Genomic DNA, 25,578 nt, shown 5'->3' on the forward strand with positions numbered 1-25,578 from the left:
TATTTAGAGAGATAGCTGAAAGGCACTATTTGATAGACAGATAGATAGAAAAGAATGAACATCAGACATTCTAAAAGTTTGGGGCAGCCACCCGTATAATATGCCCTGGCTGCAAAAGATTGAGATTGAGTTGTTCACAAGACTGAGTCCAAAAACAGAACTGATTAACTGGAAGCAAGATGGCGGCTTTCAAGGCCCGGAGAGGAAGTAACGCCATCAAGGAGTCCCAGAACCGGAAGTGATGTCATCGGGATCGGAAGTAACATCAAACAAGGCACTGGAACCGGAAGTAACACCATTTAAACTGAAAGTGACATCATCAAGGAGGCTTGGGGAGGAGTGACATCCTCGGAACCGGAAGTGACGTCATTGAGGGTGCCGGAACCTGGCGGGATTTCCAAGGAATGGTCTGCAAGGAACTGAGAAAGGTAGTCTGCACACCTCGCCACCCCCTGGTCTGTTTTGGTATTATCATTACTCAGGCCCTTTAGCTGCCTCCTACTCGCATGTGTGTGACAATAGATAGATGGATTAGATAGATAAATAGATATTTTAAAATAACCTTTATTGTGAGGTTAGAGAAAATATCAACATATTAATGTAAACAGTCAATGACAAAAAAGAAATTCTAGAATTAACAGATGAAGCATACATAATTTCACCATTGCTCACCCATTACACTCTTTCTATCTGTCCTAGATAGATAGCTAGCTAGATAGATTTGAAAGGCACTATATAATAGATAGATAGTGTCACACACGTGCGATTGGGAGGCAGCTAAAGGGCCTGAATAATAGTATTTCCACACCAGACAATGGGGGCGGCAAAGTGCACTGACTTTCTGTCTCAATCCCTTACAGACCATCCTGGCGCCTCTGATGACATCACTTCCAGTTCCGGCCCCTCTAATGACATAACTTCCTGTCTCTGAAAATAAGGCCACAATCTTTGACAATCTGCCTCAGTTCTGTTTTGGACTCAGAACCTGTAAACAACTCGTAAGAATTACCCATTTGCAGCCAGGGAATTATATACTGGTGGCTGCCCCAAACCTTTTTGATGTCTTTTGCTTATTCTTGTGACGATAGATAGATAGACATCACATGACCCAAAACTGGCCCTCCACCCATAGCCAATAGTTTAAGAAACACTGGTCTCGAGGGAAAGCCTGTGAGCTAGGATGTTAAGGTAGGGTGGAATATCATGGTCGGCTCTGTATTGCGTTGATGAGCCGGTCAGATAGAGGGTCTATGGCACATACATTTTAAATTAATACATAATGCTCTTACATTTTTGGGTGGAGCATGGTAGCTTGACGGCACAGTTCCAATGGCAGATGTGATTCTGCATCCATGTGCGTACTATAACCTGACAGATCTGGCTCCGATGCTGTGGTATCTTTACTCGGATGAAAAGAAAATGAAGAATCCATGAGAGGGGGCAAGAAGGGTCCTACACAGTGCAATGTGGACACAGCGTTTGAAGAACGTGTCTTAGGAAATGGAGAAGCACCCCGATGATACCGTCCGCCAGCCTCAATAATCCCTGCAGCCTCTTGCGGTGAGACGTGCCTCATTTGTCATTCACGACCACAATACAACTGCTCAGAACCAATGTGAGGATGCCTGTGTAGAATATGGTGCGAAGGGGAAGAATGGACACTCGCTTGCTTCTTGTCATCTCGGAAAGTGCAGTCTCACCCTATGGACAGGCAGTGCACTCAGAAGAATGAGACTGGGCCATTGCAGACATTTTTTCATGCCGTGCAGCCTGAGTGAAATCAAGCCAAAATGCTCCAGACTGTCTTCTCTTATTTAGATTTTGGGCAAATTTACCATAAATTGATGTTCTACTCGAGGCCTTTACTGCCTTGTACACAGAGTGTTTATCTTCTCTGAGGTATCCTTTTAGGATCGGGATGGCTTTTTTAGATCCCGTTAGATAAATTTGATCCTAAGTCACAATCTAACCTCGTCAGGCTGTGTTTTAGTTTTAGGTTTTACTCCACTTATGCAACTCCTATCTGTCATCAGAATTTTCAACGGGCTGTCATATTACTGGAGGAGGAACCAGGCACAGAGCACACACTTAGTGACATAAGGGGAAAGTAAACTGATGTTGAAATATTAGTAGAAATGTCACAATACGTTTGGTTTCCCCTTGTTATTTTTATGATATGATTGAATTCACTGCATTTCTGCTCATCTTGTTCTTTTCGCTTGAGTCCCTGGTCACAGCTCCAGGGATCATCATGGTGTTCCTTAGCTTGGAGTCACTCCATGTGTTCTTACTGCTGATGTTTCAGCAACAAGGTAAGCCTTGTTTTATTCCTCACCTCGTATCGTTTGTAGGAATGATTGAAAATGAACAGACATTTGCAAATCTCTATACGACAACATGCACAATTACCAGTCAATAGCCTGTGAGCTTCCTCTTTGTTTGTCCTGAACAGATAGGGTTCTGTGAATTGAGACCATATTTGTAGCTTTGCTTTGGAAATTCTGACATTGTCTGCATCCTTTCATACCTGATCAAATGAACTTTTAAAGGAGGACATCTTAGAGGACATCTTGGCTGGAGTTTGCCAGATGGTAGGGGGCGTGTTTGGGGGCTCTGAAGCCAGCTTGAGCTTTTTAACCATCAGACTCAATGCACACATGGCCTAAAACACACCATCCTCACTGTGATATCAGAATCAGGCTGTGGGACTGGAAAGATTGTGAGGATAAAATGAATGCAGCAACATCTGGGGAAATCCTGGAGGAAAAGTGGATGCACTCCGCAAGAAACCTGTACCATGGGAGAATAAGCATTATGAGTAGTTAGGAACACAGACGTGGAGCCTTTGTCAAATGGTGGACATGGTGCTGTCCTCATCACAGAGTTCACTCCAAGCTGTTCCAACACCCATTAAAAGCAGAAAGTCCTTTGAGATATTATTTTGTATTAATAATGTGTAGACTCAAATCCCATAGACTTACCACTGTTTATAATCTATTTTACTTTATAACTTCTCCCCACCTTCAATTCTACATCTATAACCTCAGGTAATTACATAGAGTAAAAGACAAGCAGGAGTTAAGTTACCAATTTAAATAATGTGTTATTGATAATATTCATAAATAATAAAAGTAAGCAAAGCACAAGTGAATATTGGCAACCATACAACCTGATCAATGCTGATGTGTAGTTTCAGGCGGCACACAGACTTGTTTGTTACTTTAAACTTCACCCCCTGCTTGCTTTTCTTGCCAACCCCCATGCCAGCCACTTCACGTCGCTGCCACTCGCGTTTGTGGATTTCACTTTCACCAAACAATAAAACTTTTAATTCTCGTGGATACGCCACTTCATTGGGTAGAAACACGACTTTTCCCTGATGGCAACACAAATGAGACAAATCTACAAGTCTCCGACTTAAAGTTTAAAGCTGATCAATATCTACATACTTCTGTCATATCACCTCTGTCCATATATTTGATCGCTTTTCACTTTTACCTTTTCATCAATATCGATGTGAATTTTGATTCCGTGTTTGGAATGACATCATGACAATGCAACGTATAACTGCCCGTGAGTGAATATCGTTTCTGTCTCTCTACAAGAAATGTGTCTGACAATAGCATTCACACAAATGAGAAATGATTGAACCGTGTGTGTGGTTATGTGGGCAGGACTTTTCCAAATCTCTTTGCATAAGCTTTTGTCTCGCGGGGCTTTAAATTTTCTCTTGTGGGATTTCACTTTCACCAAACAACAAAACTTTTAATTCTCGCTGATACAGCTCTTCATTGGGAAGAAACACTACTTTTCCCTGATGGGAACACGAATTAGATGATCTACGAATCTCAGACTTAAAGTTCAAATCCAAACAATATTTTCGATCTCTTTTCGCTGTTCCGTTATTTAATCGAGTAATAATTTCCGTTTGTTTGCACTAATGCAATCTTTACTATCATTTTTTTGAGACTTTCGAATTTTCGTACTTCCATTATCTCTAACCTGCTCTGCATGTGTACCACAGCAACGTTTTTGAATTCTTTACGACATTCTACTGTGTCATCTACTCTTTGTCTTTTATTTCCAACCACGGGCGTGGGTAAATCTGTATTGTATTGACCCCCTTCTTTTTGACACCCACTGCACACCCAACCTACCTGGAAAGGGGTCTCTCTTTGAACTGCCTTTCCCAAGGTTTCTTCCATTTTTTCCATACAAGGGTTTTTTTTTTTTTTTTGGGAGTTTTTTCTTGTCTTCTTAGAAAGTCAAGGCTGGGGGGCTGTCAAGAGGCAGGGCCTGTTAAAGCCCATTGCGGCACTCCTTGTGTGATTTTGGGCTATACAAAAAATAAATTGTATTGTAAATTGTATTGTATTGTTAAATCTCTTGGCACAAAGTCTCGTCTCGTGGGACGTGAAAGTGTCTCTCTGAGAAAATCACATCTCATCTCCTTTTAAGATTTTATTTTATAATAGAGAGATGTCTCTAGTTGTGTCGTCATTTTTGGTCAGCTTTCTTCAGAACAGGCCGCATGCCTGTCTCAATATGGCTACTGAGTTGTGTTCTTTATTGTGTTGTCCTTCACATGGAAATGGTGTGAGAGATGCTCCTACTCTGTAACAATTGTCTGAAATATGTTTGTGAGTCACCGTGAGTTTGCACCTTTTCCCTATTCCTGAGAACGGTGGAATGGCTTAATTTGTAAGGCCGTCCAATGGTACAGGGGGTTGGGAGCACCAGGCTTGAATGGCCCAACAGACTGTAAGGGGAGGAGCCAATAGTATGTAAATGGGTGGCGGGAAAAAGATGAGGATGGAGAAGGAGCACAGAGCCAAGAGAGAAGCAGACACCATAAAAGGAAGAGGGAAAGAGACTCTCTGTCCAAACTCACCAGCCAATAGGGGGTTGTGGTAATTAATGGCTTCTGATTTAAAACCAAACAGGCAACTTTAGACCAATAGAATTCTGGTACGACACAGTGGGTTTCACACCTGTCCCCAATCTCATTTGTTAAGGCGAAGCTTGCCAGGTAGGTAGTTGGCTTCCATGCGGTGGGCTGATTGAGAGAGTCCTGCAGAGAATCACTTGCCAAACTGGTTTTAGGCGCTTCACCCGACCCTGTCATAAAATTACAAAGACTCAGTCCTAAAGACTGGGTGGGGAGGTGTTTCTTAACCTTAACCTTAACAGCATAATTAGCTTTGCCCCGCGGTGCAAAAGGACACACTTTAAACATTAATGAACACACAGGTATCGCCAACTAGTGGGGGGTGGGGGTACGCTTCATCACATGGCGAGAGGTACAGCGACTCGAATGGAGGCTGACGCATGAGTGAGGAGGGCCCTGCCCGGCTCCCCACTCCTGACATCACGCCTCCCCCTCCCCTCGGCCCGCAGCCTCTGTCTCGGGTTAGCGCGAATAAATCTCTCCTATAAGTGAACTATGACTCTTAACGCGATGAGAGAAGTTGCAAAATCAACCGGAATGTTCAAGCAAATTCTAGGAAAAAAAACAGATCTAAATCCATTAAGCAGTTCTCTCGTGAAAAGCAGACAGACGTTGGATTTTACATACTGTATATAGAGTTGTAACACTGATATTACATTAATTTGTCTAAGTTTCAAATAAAGACATGCAAAATATTTAGCAACTTATATACAAAATTTCACACCACAACAACAGAACTCTAACATTCTTAGGAGAGCTGAAACCTCCAGTATAGTGGGTTTGAAATCTCAGCTCATCTCTTCAATGACTTTTGAAGTAAGTTAAACCAACATTCATCTTGTAATAATTAGAACTGCGTGTTAAATATTTTTGGCCACGCTCTCTTGCTCAGTGCAGGTCATGCATGAAGTCATGCTGAAACGTTAACGCCATGAGTAACTTATTATTGTGATAGGGTGACTCCCTTATCAAAGGAAGCAGGCACCTGCTTTTCTCTAAGTTCTTTATTATCGCAGCATCGGATCTGAAGATAAGGAGGCAGATTAATGCCTAAGTAAAGGCAGCTCATGACAGTCTTAGCCATTCTGCATTTTTTTGCTCTGACAGTGACTCATAATAAGCAAGTGATAAAAGGCTACACGGTTAGGGTTGAGTGTGTTTTCATGGTTCTGATAGAAAATGGGTTTGGATCGGTAAATCAGACAAGCTTAGCAGTCACTCTTACATGTTGAACCATGGAGATGGGTTAGGATACATCCAGTTTCTAGAACTTGCTTATCTATAAGGAGCTACAGGGTACAATAGGAATAAAAATTAAAAAAAAGTTCTCTCCTTAATATCTTTTTGGGTTCTTCAAGACAGCAATGAAATCAGAAAGAAATAAAATGGAGACATGGTCTGTTGTCTTCTGCTTCTTCAATTTTATACCCGAGACAGAAACACATTGGAATTCTCACAAGGGTCTCCTCTTGAGTGTCAGCAAAGGCACACGTTGGGCTCAGATCTCCAAGGTAGTGTCTTTGACATTTTTTGTTTCTTTTATGCAGATTCAAAGCATTTGCATTGTGGGCTCAGTAATATACGGTGAAGTGTATGGACGGTGTGGCAGTAGGGGGCGCTAGTGCTCCCTTGAACCCTCAGGTACAACTCCAGACACCGGATAAAAGTCCAAGACTCTTTATTATTTTTTACAGTGCACCAAACACCTTCCACACTACTCATAAACTCACAATAAATTAACACAACACTATAATTTTCTCTCCTCCTCGCCCAGACACTTGCTCCTCTACCTCCCAGCTCAGCTCAGTGTCTGGACTGGTTTCTAGTCCTTTTATAGCCCCTGACCCAGAGGTGTTCCTGTCCAATCAGACCACAGTTCCTTATTCCTTCCGGGTCAGGGCAAACAGTCCTTTTCTTCACCCCGGGAGCACGTCGTTCCTTCCCGTCACGTGACCGTGACGTACTCCCGGGTCATAAGGCACAAAAGAGCCCACAAGCCCCCTTACAGCGACTCCTGGTGGCCCCCAAGGTATCCAGCAGGGCTGTGTATAAACACTACAAAGTCCATGAGGCCCTGCTGGACCTCGGGGCATGATCCTACTGTCGGGAGAGCTCCTCCTGGCGGCCTGGGGGTGAGGACCGGAACCAAAAGCCGGAAATCCTCCACAACGGTAATAAATAAACACTTTAGTAGGATTACAAATCTGGAGTCCTTGCTTCCGACTACTATTAGTTGCACTAATTTATATTACTGTGCTTCAGTTAGGCCTGACTCATTCTCAAAGAAAATCCAGGCTGTGTGGCACAGTGGTTAAGATTTGGGCTTCAAACCCTGAGATTGTGGTTTCAAATCCCACTACTGACACCACTGTGTGACCATAAGCAAGTCACTTCACCTGCCTCTACTCCAAATGGAAAAACAAAAGAAATGGAACTGATTGTATCAGATACCAGGATGATGGCATATATTCAATAAAAAATATGAAATCTTGAAAGAGACTCAGGACCCTTAATGTTAGGTGGGGCAGGGCCATCTTAATGCATGGGTATGCTGGGTAGTTGTCTGGGTGCCCCATGCTAATCCATGTACAATGGATCCTCGGTTCACGAGCGTCTCGGAAGATGTGCAAATCAGGTTACAACCAAAAAATCCGCCAAACTTTTGCATCTGTTCATGACCACACACTTGGTATACGAACAAGCCAGTTTCCTTTTCAGTTTGTGCGCGCCGATCATTTCCACACGTGTTGCATTGTTCTCTGTCAGACGTGCGTGATTTCACTGTGAACTCTTTGTGCTCTATTTCGTTTCCCTTCCGGTTTGTACGTGCCAATTACTGTATTTAAGCACGTGTTCGGCCTCTCCCTGTGCATTTCTCAGTCAGACGTGCGTGCTTTCGCTGTGAACTCTTTGTGCTTTACAGTATTTCACGCGCTTTTGCAGTTAACCATGGCTTCTAAGCAAGTGAAGAGTGGGGAAAAGAAAGGTTTTAAGAAAATTGAAATCGAAGTAAAAAAAAAAATTATTGAAAAGTATAAGCGAGGCGTTTGTGTTACTAATCTTGCCGTCGAGTACAAGAAGTCATTAAAGCAGCTCATGTTGCAAAAGGAGTTACAGTGTTAACCAGGGAGAGGCCTCAGTTCCTGGAAGAGGAGGAAAAACTGTAACCTCCTCTCCATTCAGTTCCTCCTCACTTCCTTCATGCCAGAACTCAACTCATGCAAGGTTAGTTTTCTTGGTGGTTTATGGTTAGTTTTTGTATTACGGATTTTTCAAATGTTCATTTTTAGGTTTGTAGAGTGAATTGTTGCAATGTTACTTTTCTTGGTTGTTTCTTAAATTACGGATTTTTCAAATGTTAATTTTTTCCCTGTGCTTATAACTCATTAAAAAAAAAGTGTTTACAGCGAGCAGTTCATAAGGCTATAGCGTGAACTGTTGCAAGGTTAGTTGTCTCTGCTTTTCAAGGTTTTCTCAGTGTTATTCAATGTTTTTTACATTTAGTTTACTATTACGCTGTGCATTCTATGGTATAATTAACTACATTTGTGCTTAAAAATCTTAAAAAGTAAATATTTACATACAGTTCATATGGTCTGGAACGGATTAATTATATTTACATACAATCCTATGGGGGAAGTTACTTCGGGCCACAACCAAATCATGTTACGACCAGAGTTTTGGAATGAATTATGGCGTGACCCAAGGTTCCACTGTATGTTGTGACTTGCTGAGTGGTTGTGTGGATAGGGGCTCCAAGTGCACTGCTTTGCCCAGGGGGCCGATAATGCTGTTAAGATGGCCCTGGGTCAGGGGTGTCCAACTCCAGTCCTGGAGGGCCGCAGTGGCTACATGTTTTTTATTCTGACTACTGTATTTCTTAATTAGTGACCAGTTTTTGTTGCAAATTAACTTGTTTTGTCTTAGTTTTAATTAGTGTTAGGGTTCATGTTAAGATTAGGGTTAACCCTAATCAAAACCCCTTAGGTTTTTCTTTTTCCTTAATTAGCAGTCAAACAATAATGAGACACAAAACAAGCAGCCACATGACCTGCTAACCTGAAAATAAAGAAAGGTGAAGGTCTCAATAAAGCTGATCAGCTCAGGTCACCAAGACGTTTTGACGAGGTTTGGGGACAAAACAGAAGATTAAAAGTTTTGAAATTGTCCCTTGTGGCAGAATGAGAGCAGCAATAAGCCATTAAAATAAATGAGGTTAATTAACAGAGAGAACTGGCTCCTCATTAAGAAACGTGGTCGGTAAAATTGGTTAAAGTTTGAAGCCCCGATTTAGCTGGTCATCTTATGACTCCATTTAATGAAGAACAGAATCAATTCAGAGGGTTGAATCCTTAAAAACAGGGCTATTAAAATGAAGGGAAAAGGAGTTAATTAGGCAGTGAAAACTGCTCGCTGATTAGGAAAAGAGTTAGAATGAAAATCTCCAGGAACTGACTTGGACATCCCCTGCATTACGTCATCTGCATGATAATGATGCCTCCTCCTCCTGGGCGGTCGTCCTTTTGTAGTTCCGGGATTGGAAGGGGCGGGGTCAGATGCCCTCACTGGGCGGTTTCTTGAGATTGTGGTTGAAGAAAATGACAAGACCTTTAAAAGCAGTGCCGACTCTCTGCCTGGGGTGGTATCACAAAACTTGAGAAGAGCTTGGGATGGTGATCCTCAGAGGTGCATGTGTGACAAACTGAATATCAAAATCAAAGTCTACTTAAGAGGAGGTACAGTTAATTGGGGGGAGAGTTTATATTTCTGCCAATCGCAAGATACAGCAACAAGAGGGCCCAATGTGAGACACAAAGGTTTTACTTGTATTGTACTGTTAATATATAAAAGACCCTTTCCTAATTGAAGTTACAGAATGAGACCTCCCTTTTAATTTTAATCAAAGCTTTATTGTTTGCTTTCTTTAATAAAGTTACAGGGCAGCCCCAGTACTATGTGGAGGCAACAGAAGAAAGCAACGTCACGTTAACGTGTGTCATTTCCAGAGCCTTTCCGCCTTCATCCATGACGTGGTATAAAGCGATTGGGGGTGAGTGCACACATGTGTACTCCTTCCCTCCAATGGATGAGGGAAATGACCCTCGTGTGACATGGACAGAAGATACCTCACTGTTGAACTTTAGCATCACAATAAGAGACGTCAAAGTCAATGACACGGGAGAGTATTTCTGTGAAATGCACACAAAGTTACTGTGGGACATGCACTGCATGTATGGACGAAGGATCACCCTAACTGTGAGAGGTGGGTAGAAAATTTAAATTATGCTTTGAAATGTTTAGATCTTTGGTAAAGGTTGACATTGTTTTCTTGTGTTAGGGTTCTGGTAGATACTCTGTGCATCTGGAGACGACCAGGAGTGAATTTTTACTTAAAACCAGATGGGAACCATTAGACGGCTCCCACAAGTGTCAAATTTCTCAACCAATCTGACAGCTCATGAAGGCGGCGCTCAAAGTAGAGATCGCGATTTTGAGCTGCAAAGATCAGAAGTGCTCTTGTTAATGTGGTCCAACAGACAGCGTGCTTCTGATTATGATGAACTGTCGAAAAGTTTCCTAATAAAACCCTATCTTATATATAAACGTCTAATGCGTGGAAGTGTGTGTGTGTGTCTGTCCGGCCCAGAAGTGAGAGGTGGACTCGGGGTAAGGTCTCCACTTCTGAGGAAACAGAAACTCGCCTGGCCGCTAATACACAAGCGAGGCCAGCACTTCAGCAAAACGAAACCTCTGAAGAAAGAGACAGTCGCGTAGCCGCTAATACACAAGCGAGGTGAGCACATCAGCAAAACGAAACCTAGGAGATAGACGCCCAGAGTCGTTCCTTTCAATTACCTGGCATCTCTACATTTTCATTTTTTCCTGACGATTTTAATAGTTTCTAGTTAGACATATAAATACATGAACAGTGTGCAGATAGCACATTCTAAATATCTATTAAAAATAAACATAACCTGATGCAAGGAAAAACACATTCTGTAGAATCAATTCGTACACTGGCATTCAATGGCATCAGTGGATGAATGGTAAACGTGATCGATTTGTTGTCGCAGTTGCTCCATGTGCTCTTTGGTGTTCACCATTCCGACAGTAGTGTAGGGGTTGATGTAAGCTTGAAAGAACTGGCAGCCATGCTTGTGGAAGTGTTGTGTGTCACACGCTGTCAAAAGGATTACTGTTAAAAGAGAGGATAACCAAGAACCTCAGAACACCAGAATCAACAACTCTGCCTAACGACTGCACTAACGCATGGACGAGGCTACACATCATCCACCTTCGGTCTGCACGTATAAATGAATAACTAAAGAACATAACAATACTGTCTAATTGGAAATGCAAACATGTCGTGTAAAAATATCCGTAGTGTTTTAAAATGTCATACATCCGTAGGCCACAATACGTATCTAAACTATGTGCTGTTGTTATGTCATATAGGGATGCAGTGGTTAAAAATGACAGACAATATCGTAGCAGACAGAGTCACTTCTCAAACGTGTGGAGCACAGTGGCTGCAGTGATCTTACATGTGTATGTGTGTTTCTGTCCGTCTGTCTGCACTGTCACAGCACTCGTACAAATTAATTATTGGGCTCCAGTTATCTTGTGTTACTGAGCTCCTCAATGGGTAACATCAATTCTAGCTTTTTATTTTCTCTGAGCGTCAAGTCTTTTATTCTGCATCTTTTGTGTTGTCCCTGAAACCCTGTCGGTGGTTTAAATGCACAGACTGGAGAAATTAAAGGAGGGTGTTTTAAGAAGAAGTCCTGTGAGTGTGGCCTTTGCCGCTACTCACTAGACACTTGTCTCCTTTAAGAATCACCCACAGGAAAATTTTACTTCTGAAAGGCTGATGTTTCATCGCTCATGAAACTTTAAAGAGATTCTCATGTATGTTTCATTTAAGAATCAGCTTTGTCATTGATGTCTTTCCTAGAATTCCAGAAGAAACAGGTTTAGACAAAAAAATGAGACACAAGATTAAAGGAGTCAAAATTGAGAAATCAGTTTAAAAAACATTGTATACTATTTATGCAATCTCTTTCCAGTCTCACTTAAATCTCTTTCAAGACTTCACATTTTTTATTTATGATTGGACTAATACCTTTATCCAGGTGGCCTAAAGCATTTGAGATATGATTGGTTACTTTCTTTGGCTTTGCTAAGGTAGGTCAAGTGACTTGCTCATGGTTATGCAATGGTGTCAGTAGTGGGATTTCAATCCTCAACCTCAGGGTTTGAGATCCAAAGTCTTAACCACTGTGCCACACATTTCTTTCAGAATGAGTCTGACCTGACTGGAGCACAACACTACCCTGAGGTGCCTACTTTTGAACCATGGCATGTGTAAGGCTTTACCTTCTGCCACCGTGGCTACCTTGAAAGGTGTCAGCAGTACTTGGCAGTGCTCTGTGCCAGCATGTGTTGAAGCAGGCAGGTAGGCACGGGTACCGTCAGCCCCAAAGAAGGCACTCGGAGTCTCTGGACATGCAGGCAGAATCAAGCTTTATCACGTGATGCACACACGGTCCCAGTTCAAATGATCTGAGCAATCAGCGAATACGGTGATCTTGCAGTTATTGCAATTTTTGTGAAAAGTTTCACCTCAATCAGTTTCACTCAACACTCCTCAAATTTCCCACAGCCTTCCTCCACTGTTTCCTAGCTTAATAAACATGGCACTCCATCTCATCCTTCAAGGCCGTCCCGCAGGCTTCCTCCCTTCCTAGGTCCTGTCTAGTTCCTGCCACCATTACTTGCAGCCTTCAGCCCTCACTCGCTTGTTAGCCTCTCTTTGCATAGTTGACCTTCAGTCATAAAATACTGGTAGTTTCTAGCCTGCTAAAAATAATTAAAAATAAACAGCCACAAGCCTTTTTGTGACTTAACCCTTACTCTACCAACGTGCATTAGGATATTCTGCTTATTTTCATACATACTTATGATTCTCTTTGAATATATGCAAATTATCAGCTTTAAGAATATACTTTTCTATATGTGGTGCTTCTCTTGCCCCCGACTCACAGTTTCAAAGAGGAATCTGTTTTCCCCCCCTACAGGTTCGTATGGAGCTTTATCCAATGAATATTTCCCTTTTTATATTCTGCTGTTGGAGAAAATGTGCCTTCTAGTTTTAATCACTGCTGTCTTCAGCGTCTGGAAGTGGAATGAAAAGAGAAACACTGGAGCATCGCAAGGACCTAAGGTGGGGCAATGAAGGTCCAATTAACCTGAAAACCTCCGAGTGTCCTCCCAATTGAAATGCTGTTCATATCTTGTCCCTCAGAGAAGCCACCACCAATAAGCCACCTGGTTTATCTTTTCTCTTTATATTTTACTTTGTACCTTCATCGAGTTCGACCGTCCTTTGATTATTCGACGGCATTACAGAACTGTCGTCAGAGTTTTATTTTCTCAGGTTCTTTGTATTGCACAGCATGCAGTAAATTCAGAGAAAACATCTATCAATGCATCTACTATATAATAGCTACCACTGGAAGGACTCCAATTCCCAGCAGCCCCAAAGGGGATTGCCCTCATTGGATGACTGAAACGGACTCATGGGCTACCGGTGACAAGCAGGAAACTTGAAAAGAGAAGAGAAAGGTCTGCGTTTCTGTATATCCCATGTGTCCTGTGCAACGTAAACACTGTGAAGTCATTCGCACCCTGGATCGTTTCTCGCAAGGATGAATGGACTGTCTCGTGTCTGCCTGTCGTGTGAATAGGGTGGATTAGTTGTCATGTGTTCTCAGAGGTAGAGATCCCACAAATCTCGCCACTCAGGACTACCAGTACGGCTGTTTAATTCATTTATTATGGAACCTGTTCCTGGGATTGTCATCATCATCTTTACACCATACCATTCATCCATTTCTACAGCATTGGAACTGTGATAAGGACATTGTCATGAGTGTTCATTGTTGGGTTTGAGTGTTGTATGTTATATTTGTATCACCGAAAGGGGAATGGGAGGGTTGTCTGATTTCTGTTGTTGTTAATTGATTTTTCACTTAATATATTTCACTCATTTGTTTAATTCGTGTCTCTGTCTGTGAGTAAAGTATGTACGGGTCGGGCCAAGGCTGGCTGTGTTCCTGGAATCGCCAACGAAAAAAGAAATAATAATAAAAAGTGAATCTGAGTGGCACCGGACCACTTCAAAACATAAAGGTCTGTGTGTCCCGTCCCTCTGATTGGTCATTTTGGCTTTGGTGACGCGATGAAAGATGGAGTGTGAAACAGATGAGGAGGACTATATATCTATAAGTGAACAGGCAGACCCTGATAAAGTGTTGGGACACCACCACCCCACCATTACAAAGTTCCAAAGTGAACGGTTTCAAGATGGTGGATATTCTGGATTAGAGACAGGGCCGGATTTAGACTTGATAAAACTATTTGAGACATGGGGCCCTTTATAAATCCAGATATTCTATGTAAGTGCCAAATATGATTTTCCGATACCTAGAGGTTTAAACTGAAATACAATTAAGAAGTATATAGATAGTGAAATAATAAATGCTTACCTTAAAATATTTTTTTTTCATAATAAACTTAAAAATGCAAACTCTGGTAAAAAGAAACAAAAGTTCTTTTAAAAGGCACAATGTACAAAGGTTTATTATCTAATATCTTGAAACATGGTATAAGGATTAAGGAATTATATTAAACTAAAATATTTTCTTTCTTGCCTTTGCCAGAGCAAAGTCACTGATGACATCATCATGATCATCAAATGATAAACTGCGTAGTTTGTCACTTTCTATGCGCATGAGACGAAGGAACATAATTTATCTTGTGTCATTGTTATAGTATATTTAAGTATATATGACAATTGCTCACTCGGACAATTTGTTTTGGGGGCCCCCAAGAAGGCGGGGACCCTAAGCTATAGCTTGTGTAGCTTATACGTAAGTCCTGCACTGAGAGGTGGGTGCAGGTGGGCGGACACCATAAGTGACATCACAGGTATTACAGCTGTCAATCATCCGGTCAGCAGAGGCAGGGAGAGAAAAGGCATTAGAACACAGCGCCAACCTATGGAGCAACGAGGAATTACAATCAACAAAACCTTTAAGCTGTCCCCTGTGCCACTCTCACGTGACAAGGTGTATGAAAGCATGATGAGAAAGTACTCTTCAAAGATGGTAAGCATAAAAGCGGACAGGAGGCGAGAAAGGCACCAGGAAAATAATGACAGAGTCTGAGGAGCAGGCTTTATAGGAATGTGCTCGAGGGAAGGTGCACTGGTAAAGAGACGTTCACACACATGAACATGGAGGAAAGGTGCTGAAGGTACAAGTAGGGTGTGTCCTGCAGGGGGCGCTCAATCCTTGGGAATGAGTTCTTTTGTGATTGCGGTGGGTTACTTAACCTGAATCTATATAGATATAACATAAAAGACGATACCCCCTTCCCTGGTGATATGGTGGTAAGAAATCACGTAGGAGAAATAACTTAACTTTGTTTAATGTTGGCTTACACTGCAGATTGTACAAAGACGAATGAAACCAGTGACACGATCCGGTCCAGGAATGGGGGTACGAGAAGTGGAGTCTGTCAGTGTCGTCACTGCAAGAAAAGGTGGTGACATCTTCCATCCATTTGTTGGCTTTGAAGGTGTGCCAGGCAATGTGCCAAGGCTTTATACTATTTTTCCACATCCAAGGCCCCCTCAGACAAGCAGCAACAAGGACACAATTCTGTGATGTCTTAACAGATAGAAACAGCTCCCACAGTCTGACTGCACTTTTAATTTTTCTGTTACCTGTCTTTCACAGGTAGCCTGGTGTGCATAAAATAAAATGTCTGTCTGTAACATTCCCTAAAAAATTCTACATCCGATCAGGAACACATTTTGCATTGACAAGACAGACAACCACAGAAACAAAACAGACAACTTTGGAACCCAATATTTTAACCCTGGATGTCCCAGTTTTTTTTTTTTTTTTACTATGTGCTATTGTCTGCACACCAGTGCCACCTGCTGGCTCAGAGCAAGTGAAACATCTGAAAAGATTGAAGACAGACTAGCAGACAAAATGACCAAAATGAGCTCATAGCAGTAGAGTGTTGTACCGTGTTAGCCATAGATTGATACAGGAGAAAGTAGAGTGAAATGACACCTTTTATTGGCAAAATAAATAGATTACAAATGCAAAAAGAGGTGTAATTTCACCCTACTTTCTCCTGTATCAAAATGAGCTCCGAAAGCATTTGATAAGGTGCCACATGAGGTTGGGCATCAAACTAAAAGAAGTGGCAATTCAATGTGATGTTTTTAGATGGGGGCAAAAAAGGCTCAGACACAGGAAGCGGAGGGTGATGGTGTGAGGAACCTCATCAGAATTGGCTGATGTTAAAAGTTTGTCACCAGCAGGGGTCAGTGCTGGGGCCGCTGCTATATTTAATATACTGTATATAAACGATTTATATAGGAAAATACAGTGCATCCAGAAATTATTCACAGCACATCACTTTTTCCACATTTTGTTATGTTACAGCCTTATTCCAAAATGGATTAAATTAATTTTTTTCCTCAGAATTCTACACACAACACCCCATAATGACAACGTGAAAACAGTTTACTTGAGGTTTTTGTAAAATTATTAAAAATAAAAAAATTGAGAAAGCACATGTACATAACAACAACATCCATCCATCCATCCATCCATCCTCTTCCGCTTATCCGAGGTCGGGTCGCGGGGCAGCAGCAAGCAGAGAGCCCAGACTTCCCTCTCCCGGCCACTTCTTCCAGCTCTTCGGGAGAATCCCAAAGGCGTTCCCAGGCCAGCCGGAGACATAGTCCCTCCAGCGTGTCCTGGGTCTTCCCCGGGCCTCCTCCCGGTTGGGCGTGCCGGAACACCTCACCAGGGAGGCGTCCAGGAGGCATCCTGATCAGATGCCCGAGCCACCTCATCTGCCTCCTCTCGATGCGGAGGAGCAGCGGCTCTACTCTGAGCCCCTCCCGGATGACTGAGCTTCTCACCCTATCTTTAAGGGAAAGCCCAGACACCCTGCGGAGGAAACTCATTTCAGCCGCTTGTATTAGCGATCTCGTTCTTTGGTCACTACCCATAGCTCATGACCATAGGTGAGGGTAGGAGCGTAGATCGACTGGTAAATTGAGAGCTTTGCCTTACGGCTCAGCTCCTTTTTCACCACGACAGACCGATGCAGAGCCCGCATCACTGCGGACGCCGCACCGATCCGCCTGTCGATCTCACGCTCCATTCTTCCCTCACTCGTGAACAAGACCCGAGATACTTGAACTCCTCCACTTGGGGCAGGATCTCTCCCCAACCCTGAGAGGGCACTCCACCCTTTTCCGGCAGAGGACCATGGTCTCGGATTTGGAGGTGCTGATTCTCATCCCAGCCGCTTCACACTCAGCTGCGAACCGATCCAGAGAGCTGAAGATCACGGCCTGATGAAGCAAACAGGACAACATCATCTGCAAAAGCAGTGACCCAATCCTGAGTCCACCAAACCGGACCCCTTCAACACCCTGGCTGCGCCTAGAAATTCTGTCCATAAAAGTTATGAACAGAATGGTGACAAAGGGCAGCCCTGGCGAGTCCAACTCTCACTGGAAGCGGGCTCGACTTACTGCGGCAATGCGGACCAAGCTCTGACACGGTTGTACAGAGACCGAACAGCTCTTATCAGGGGTCCGGTACCCCATACTCCCGAGCACCCCCACAGGATTCCCGAGGGACACGGTCGAATGCCTTTTCCAAGTCCACAAAACACATGTAGACCGGTCGGGCAAACTCCCATGCACCCTCAGGACTCTGCTAAGGGTGAAGAGCTGGTCCACTGTTCAGCGACCAGGGCGAAAACCACACTGTTCCTCCTGAATCCGAGGTTGACTATCCGGCGGACCCTCCTCTCCAGAACCCCGAATAGACTTTTCCAGGGAGGCTGAGGAGTGTGATCCCTCTATAGTTGGAACACACCCTCCGGTCCCCTTTTAAAGAGGGGACCACCACCCCGGTCTGCCAATCCAGAGGCACTGTCCCGATGTCCATGCGATGTTGCAGAGGCGTGTCAACCAAGACAGTCCTACAACATCCAGAGCCTTAAGGAACTCGGTATCTCATCCACCCCGGGGCCCTGCCACCAAGGAGTTTTTGACCACCTCGGTGACTTCAGTCCCAGAGATGGGAGAGCCCACCTCAGAGTCCCCAGGCTCTGCTTCCTCGTGGAAGGCATGTTAGTGGGATTGAGGAGGTCTTGAAGTACTCCTCCCACCGACCCTAGCGTCAGTGAGGTCAGCAGCGCACCATCCCCACCATATACGGTGTTGACACTGCACTGCTTCCCCTCCTGAGGCGCCGGACGGTGGACCAGAATCTCCTCGAAGCCGTCCAAAGTGTTCTCCATGGCCTCCAAACTCCTCCCATGCCCGAGTTTTGCCTCAGCAACAACGAAGCAGCGTTCGCTTGGCCTGCGGTACCTATCAGCTGCCTCCAGAGACCCACAGGACAAAAAGTCCTATAGGACTCCTTCTTCAGCTTGACGGCATCCCTCACGCGGTGTCCACCAGCGGGTTGGGGATTGCCGCCACGACAGGCACCGACCACCTTGCGGCCACAGCTCCGGTCAGCCGCCTCAACAATAGAGGCGGAACATGGCCCATTGGACTCAATGTCCCCACCTCCCTCGGGGCGTGGTTGAAGTTCTGCGGAGGTGGGAGTTGAAGCTACTTCTGACAGGGGACTCTGCCAGCCGTTCCCAGCAGACCCTCACAACACGTTTGGGCCTACCAGGTCTGACCGGCATCTTCCCCACCATGAAGCCAACTCACCACCAGGTGGTGATCAGTTGACAGCTCCGCCCCTCTCTTCACCCGAGTGTCCAAGACATATGGCGCAAGTCCGGCGACACGACCACAAAGTCGATCATCGACCTGAGGCCTAGGGTGTCCTGGTGCCAAGTGCACATATGAACACCCTTATGCTTGAACATGGTGTTGTTATGGACAATCCATGGCGAGCACAGAAGTCCAATAACAAAACACCGCTCGGGTTCAGATCGGGGCCATTCCTCCCAATCACGCCCTTCCAGGTCTCACTGTCATTGCCCGTGAGCATTGAAGTCTCCCAGCAAAACGAGGGAATCCCAGAAGGTATGCCCTCTAGCAACCCCTCCAGAGACTCCAAAAGGGTGGATACTCCAAACTGCTGTTGGCATATGCACAAACAACAGTCAGGACCCTTCCCCACCCGGCGGAGGGAGGCCACCCTCTCGTCCACGGGGTAAACCCCAATGCACAGGCTCCAGTGGGGGCAATAAGTATGCCCACACCTGCTCGGCCTCTCACGGGGCAACTCCAGAGTGGTAGAGAGTCCAGCCCCTCTCAAGGAGATTGGTTCCAGAGTCCAAGCTGTGCGTCGAGGTGAGTCCGACTATATCTAGCGGAACCTCTCGACCTCGCACTAGCTCAGGCTCCTTCCCTTCAGAGAGGTGACATTCCCGTCCCAAGAGCCAGTTTCTGTAGCCGAGGATCAGACCGCCAAGGTCCCCCTTGGCCACCACCCAACTCACACTGCACCCAACCTCCTTGGCCCCTCCCATAGGTGGTGAGCCCATGGGGAGGAGGACCCACGTTACCTCTTCGGGCTGTGCCCGGCCGAGCCCATGGGTGCAGGCCCGGCCACCAGGCTCGCCATCGAGCCCCACCTCCAGGCCTGGCTCCAGAGGGGCCCGGTGACCAGCGTCGGGCAAGGGAAAGCGTCGTCCAAAGTTTTTGCTCTTCATTGGAGGTTTGTTGAACCGCTCTTTGTCTCATCCCTCACCTAGGACCAGTTTGCCTTGGGTGGCCCTACCAGGGGCATAAAGCCCCGGACAACATAGCTCCTAGGATCATTGGGACACGCAAACCCCTCCACCACGATAAGGTGACGGTTCAAGGAGGAGCAACAACAACAACAACAACATTTATTTCTATAGCACATTTTCATACAAACAGTAGCTCAAAGTGCTTTACATAATAAAGAATAGAAAAATAAAAGACAAAATAAGAAAACAAAATAAATCAACATTAATTAACATCGAATAAGAGTAAGGTTCAATGGCCAGGGGGGACAGAAAAAACAAAAAACTCCAGGCGGCTGGAGAAAAAATAAAATCTGTAGGGATTCCAGACCATGAGACCGCCCAGTCCCCTCTGGGCATTCTACCTAACATAAATGAAACAGTCGTCTTTGGATTTAGGGTTCTCACGGAAGGACTTGATGATGAGCTGACTGCATAAGTATTCACAGCCTTTGCCATGAAGCTCAAAATTGAGCTCCGGTGCATCCTGTTTCCCCTGATCATCCTTGAGATGTTTCTTCAGCTTAATTGGAGTCCACCTGTGTTAAATTCAGTTGATTGGACATGATTTGGAAAGACACACACCTGTCTATAGAAGGTCCCACAGTTGACAGCTCATGTCAGAGCACAAACCAAGCATGAAGTCAAAGGAATTGTCTGTAGACCTCCAACACAGGATTGTCTCGAGGCACAAATCTGGGGAAGGTTACAGAAAAATTTCTGCTGCTTTGAAGGTCCCAATGAGTACAGTGGCCTCCATCATACATAAGTGGAAGAAGTTCGAAACCACCAGGACTCTTCCTAGAGCTGGCCGGCCATCTAAACTGAGCGATCAGGGGAGAAGGGCCTTAGTCAGGGAGGTGACCAAGAACCCGATGGTCACTCTGTCAGAGCTCCAGAGGTTCTCTGTGGAGAGAGGAGAACCTTCCAGAAGGACAACCATCTCTGCAGCAATCCACCAATCAGGCCTGTATGGTAGAGTGGCCAGACGGAAGCCACTCCTTAGTAAAAGGCACATGGCAGCCACCTGGAGTTTGCCAAAAGGCACCTGAAGGACTCTCAGACCATGAGAAACAAAATTCTCTGGTCTGATGAGACAAAGATTGAACTCTTTGGTGTGAATGCCAGGCGTCACGTTTGGAGGAAACCAGGCACCGCTCATCACCAGGCCAATACCATCCCTACAGTGAAGCATGGTGGTGGCAGCATCATGCTGTGGGGGGCAGGAACTGGGAGACTAGTCAGGATAAAGGGAAAGATGACTGCAGCAATGTACAGACTCATCCTGGATGAAAACCTGCTCCAGAACGCTCTTGACCTTGGACTGGGGCGATGGTTCATCTTTCAGCAGGACAACGACCCTAAGCACACAGCCAAGATATAAAAAGGAGTGGCTTCAGGACAACTCTGTGAATGTCCTTGAGTGGCCCAGACTTGAATCCGATTGGACATCTCTGGAGAGATCTTAAAATGGCTGTGCACCGACGCTTCCCATCCAACCTGATGGAGCCTGAGAGGTGCTGCAAAGAGGAATGGGCGAAACTGGCCAAGGATAGGTGTGCCAAGCTTGTGGCATCATATTCAAAAAGACTTGAGGCTGAAATTGCTGCCAAAGGTGCATCGACAAAGTATTGAGCAAAGGCTGTGAATACTTATGTACATGTGATTTCTCAGTTTTTTATTTTTAATAAATTTGCAAAAACCTCAAGTAAACTTTTTTCACATTGTCATTATGGGGTGTTGTGTGTAGAATTCTGAGGAAAAAAATTAATTTAATCCATTTTGGAATAAGGCTGTAACATAACAAAATGTGGAAAAAGTGATGTGCTGTGAATACTTTCTGGACGCACTGTATATGGTAATTACTCAAATTTTAGAGAAGAGTTCGGGTAACTTGGTTTCTGGGGTGCAAAGCCTTCTGACTCTTTCGTCTGAACCTTTTGTAAAATGTTAATGTTACTTGTGTTGATTGTTTGTGTTATTCTTTGTTTTTGATTGTGTCTATGTATGTAAGCTGCCTGGGATATGTTACTTCTGTTTTGTGGGTGGTCTCCCAAGAGATGGGGGATCACAGGAATCACCAGGTATAGGGGTCATTTAATCGGATTGGCTGGCCCAGCACAGATGTAGCTGTCGAATGGCCAATAGGGGGAGGCAGCTTGATGACTGAGGTCTCCAGAACTCTGAACAAATCCAAATTGTATTATTTGATATTATCTCCTGTTGAATTCTGCTCTGTACTTGTAATATTTCCATTTATATTGTATTGAGGATTACTTGTGTTCTGTTTTGTGTATTGTATTGTATTGACGCCCTTATTTTTGACACCAACTGCATGCCCAACCTACCTGGATAGAGGTCTCCCTTTGAATTGCCTTTCCCAAGGTTTCTTCCATTTTTTTCCCTAGAAGGTTTTTTTTTTTTTTAGTGTTGCACAGTGGCACATTGGATCCTGAGTCCTCCCTGTGTGGAGTTTGCATATTCTCCCCGTGTCTGCGTTTGTTTCCTCCGGGTACTCCGGTTTCCTCCCACAATCCAAAGACATGCAGGTTAGGTGCATTGGTGATTCTAAATTGTCCCTGGGGTGTGTGTGTGTGTGCCCTGTGGTGGGCAGGCGCCCTGCCCAGGGTTTGTTTCCTGCCTTGCACCCTGTGTTGGCTGGGATTGGCTCCAGCAGAGCCCTGTGACCCTGTAGTTAGGATATAGCGGGTTGGATAATGGGGATGGATGGATGGATGGGTTTTTTAAGAGAGTTTTTCCTTGTCTTCTTAGAGAGTCAAAGCTGGGGGGGGCTGTCAAAAGGCAGGGCCTGTTTAAGTCCACTGCGGCACTTATTGTGTTATTTTGAGCTATACAAAAATAAATTGTATTGTTTTGTATTGTATTGCATGGGGCCATCTGCCAATCGCTTCCAGGAAGAGTCCTCCGCACTATAGATCTGGAGGGTCTCCCACAGTTCCTAGTGGTTCATTTCGAATATGCTTGCATGCTTTGATGACTTCTTGTGTTTTACTTTGCTTTTTGGAAGTTTTCGTGAACTTTTCAGACTTCTAATATCTTCCCAAAGGTTTTTCTCTGTTTTCAGATTTGTGGTTTGGGACTTTGTTTGCTTGGATTGTCTTTGTGTTTTAGTCTAATCCATTGTGCTCTTCTGTATTTCACCATATTACAGAAGAACAAAACCTTTTTACTTTTGTGAAGTTTCTCTGTTTGCTCACTTATCTGTCTGGGGTTTGGCAGTATATCCACTTCTAGTGGACACTATTAGAAGTGCTTTTGCAACTTTTTGGGGATTTATGAGCTTTGGGACTCATAGTTCATAACACAGAGGGGTCCTCAGAGGTGCAGTCATTGTTAGAATTGAGGGAGAATAGCAGTAGGGGAACCTCACATCCCTGGGTGGGCAGCGAGCAGATTGTGCAGGAGCAAGAGGTGAGTTTCCCCTGTTTCACTGGATGTTTCCTATTTGTCAGGAAATCTGTATTCCACTGATAGGTTTGGTCAGGGATGGAAAGCTGGGTGGGTGTGGAGCGAGGAGTTCAGGGATGATTGTGTTAAATGCAGATTGGAAATCCAGAAGGAGAATCCTCACGTTGGTCCCTGGGTTGTCGAGATGGTGCAGGATGTAATGCAGACCCATACTGACTGCATCAAAAAAGATGAAGGTGGTCCAACATGGGAATTGTGTCAATCCAATAAAAAAGAGGCTGAAGTTTCTTCCAAGAAAAAAGACACCGAAAGAATAAAAAGAAAAATCAAATACACAGCAGCAAACATTACAAGCACTAGGGTCCTTGTACTCATTCATCATTCTTCACCCAATGGTCACTGCCACTCTGTAAATACATTGGAGGTTCTCTAAAATTGTGTAATAAGTTTCTTTGATTTTATTTTTATAAAATTCATAATATATTTGAACAACTACCATTTTGCCCTCCATCTGACATTTTGTTTGGCTGCCATCGCAGTAATACTCTTTCCTCAAACTGTGCACATTCAAAAATTGATGCTGAACTCCAACGTCTCCATCAGTTCACTTGCTCCAACACCAATATCACTTCTTAGAGCTTGTCCTTCTATCCTTTCGACTCTTATTCCTAGTGTTATAAGCGCCCGCTATACTTTTGGCATGGTTTCCTCTTTCTTTCATTTTTTGAAAATGCTGTGGTCACTCCTACTCTCAAAAAAACCCTTCCTTGATTCTGCAATTCTTAGAAATTACAGACTTGTCATCTTCACCCTTCCTTTCACTTTCAAAAGTTCTTGAGAAAGTTGTGGATTTTGACTTGCAGGCACAAATGTATGGTGACAATCTGTAGGAGTCTTTCTGGTCAGGCTGTTTGAATGACCTTCTCCGATCTGATGACTCTGTTCTGTTCTGTTCTGGTTACCTGTGTCATTCAGGATTGACTTTAAAATACTGCTTATGGTTTATAAAGCCTTAAATAATCTCGCTACATCTTATATATCGGAATGCCTGACACGTTATATTCCAAATCGTAACCTTAGATCTTCAAATGAGTGCCTCCTTATAATTCCAAAAACTAAACTTAAAAGAAGTGGTGAGGCGGCCTTCTGCTGTTATGCATCTAAAATCTTGAATAGCCTGCCAATAGGAATTCGCCAGGCTAATACAGTAGAGCACTTTGAAACACTGCTGAAAACATATCACTTTAACATGGCCTTCTTATAACTTCACTTTAACTTAATCCTGATACTCTATATGTTCAATTCATCATAATAACTATTCATGGTGGCTCTAAAATCCGTACTGACCCCAACTCTCTCTTCTGTTTCTTTTTCCGGTTTCTTTGTGCCACCACCACCTACTCAAAGCATCATGATGCACCAACATTGATGGATTGAAAGCCAGAAGTCTACGTGACCATCATCATCAGATCCTTCCATGAAAATCCTAAATACAAAGAGGACTGTTTGACTTATGTTAGGTAGATTGCCCAGAGGGGACTGGGCGGTCTCGTGGTCTGGAACCCCTACAGATTTTATTTTTTTTCTCCAGCCTTTGGAGTTTTTTTTGTTTTTTCTGTCCACCCTGGCCATCGGACCTTACTCATTCTATGTTAATTAATGTTGACTTATGTTTATTTTTTATTGTGTCTTCTATTTTTCAATTCATTTAATAAAGCACTTTGAGCTACATTTTTTGTATGAATATGTGCTATATAAATAAATGTTGATTGATTGATTGATTGATTGATTGACTCTGATCTTGTTGATCTCAGTGCTGCATTTGATACAATTAATCACAACATTAAAAAATTCTCCCATTTCTCATTTCACCATTAAATGTGTGATGCTTCCTTAGTCTTTGTAAGTGTCAGGTGGGATTGTCCTTCACCAGGAAGGGAGGGAGGCTGGAAGAATGGAAGGGATGGGGGAGATAGCTTTATTAAAAAGCAAACTCCCTCAATATGACAGAGGGCAGAGCTCCTATGTTGCTGCTCCCATATATCAAAGCATGCTAGGAATTGGAGTCCACCTGGGGGAGCTGCAGGAATGGACCATCCCAATTTCATGAAACATCATCCTGACATCCTCCTCCCAGTCCTTACCCAAACATCGGAAGTGTCCAGATTCTGGCTTAAAAGGAGCCCTCTGCCTTACATCATGGAGTTAGAAGGCAGCACTCACCAGAAGAAGCACAAGGAGTAAGAGAATTGTAATTATATTCTACAATTGTATTAACATCTGTTCTGTTCATTTTGACAGTCCTTGTGACAAATAAAAACCCTTTATTTGAACCTGGGTATTTGTTGGGTCATATTATG

At 44.0% G+C, this 25,578-nt stretch overlaps 1 protein-coding gene across 3 annotated transcripts; it reads left to right on the forward strand.

Moving 5' to 3' along the window:
* Nucleotides 1–2,248: 2,248 nt before the first annotated feature.
* LOC120538066 (signal-regulatory protein beta-1-like) lies at nt 2,249–14,116 on the forward strand. Of its 3 annotated transcripts, none has more exons than XM_039767475.1 (3): nt 2,249–2,312; nt 9,882–10,211; nt 13,027–14,116. In XM_039767475.1, the coding sequence occupies exons 1-3, from the start codon at nt 2,252–2,254 to the stop codon at nt 13,182–13,184; spliced, it is 549 nt and encodes a 182-aa protein (XP_039623409.1). In that variant the 5' UTR covers nt 2,249–2,251; the 3' UTR covers nt 13,185–14,116. The 3 variants fall into 3 exon arrangements, with proteins under 3 accessions (XP_039623409.1, XP_039623410.1, XP_039623411.1); XM_039767476.1 differs by having other exon boundaries at nt 13,121–14,116; XM_039767477.1 differs by lacking the exon at nt 13,027–14,116 and adding an exon at nt 10,287–10,314.
* The last annotated feature ends 11,462 nt before the right edge of the window (nt 14,117–25,578 follow it).

The sequence above is a fragment of the Polypterus senegalus genome, chromosome 10, assembly GCF_016835505.1.
Source record: "Polypterus senegalus isolate Bchr_013 chromosome 10, ASM1683550v1, whole genome shotgun sequence".
In the NCBI taxonomy this organism is placed as follows: Eukaryota; Metazoa; Chordata; class Cladistia; order Polypteriformes; family Polypteridae; genus Polypterus; species Polypterus senegalus.

Coding starts and splice junctions, on each gene's coding strand:
- LOC120538066 (XM_039767475.1), top strand. CDS start 2,252: ATGGTGTTCCTTAGCTTGGAGTCACTCCATGTGTTCTTACTGCTGATG. Junction 2,313..9,881: donor GCTGATGTTTCAGCAACAAG/GTAAGCCTTGTT, acceptor TCTTTAATAAAG/TTACAGGGCAGCCCCAGTAC. Junction 10,212..13,026: donor GATCACCCTAACTGTGAGAG/GTGGGTAGAAAA, acceptor CCCCCCCTACAG/GTTCGTATGGAGCTTTATCC.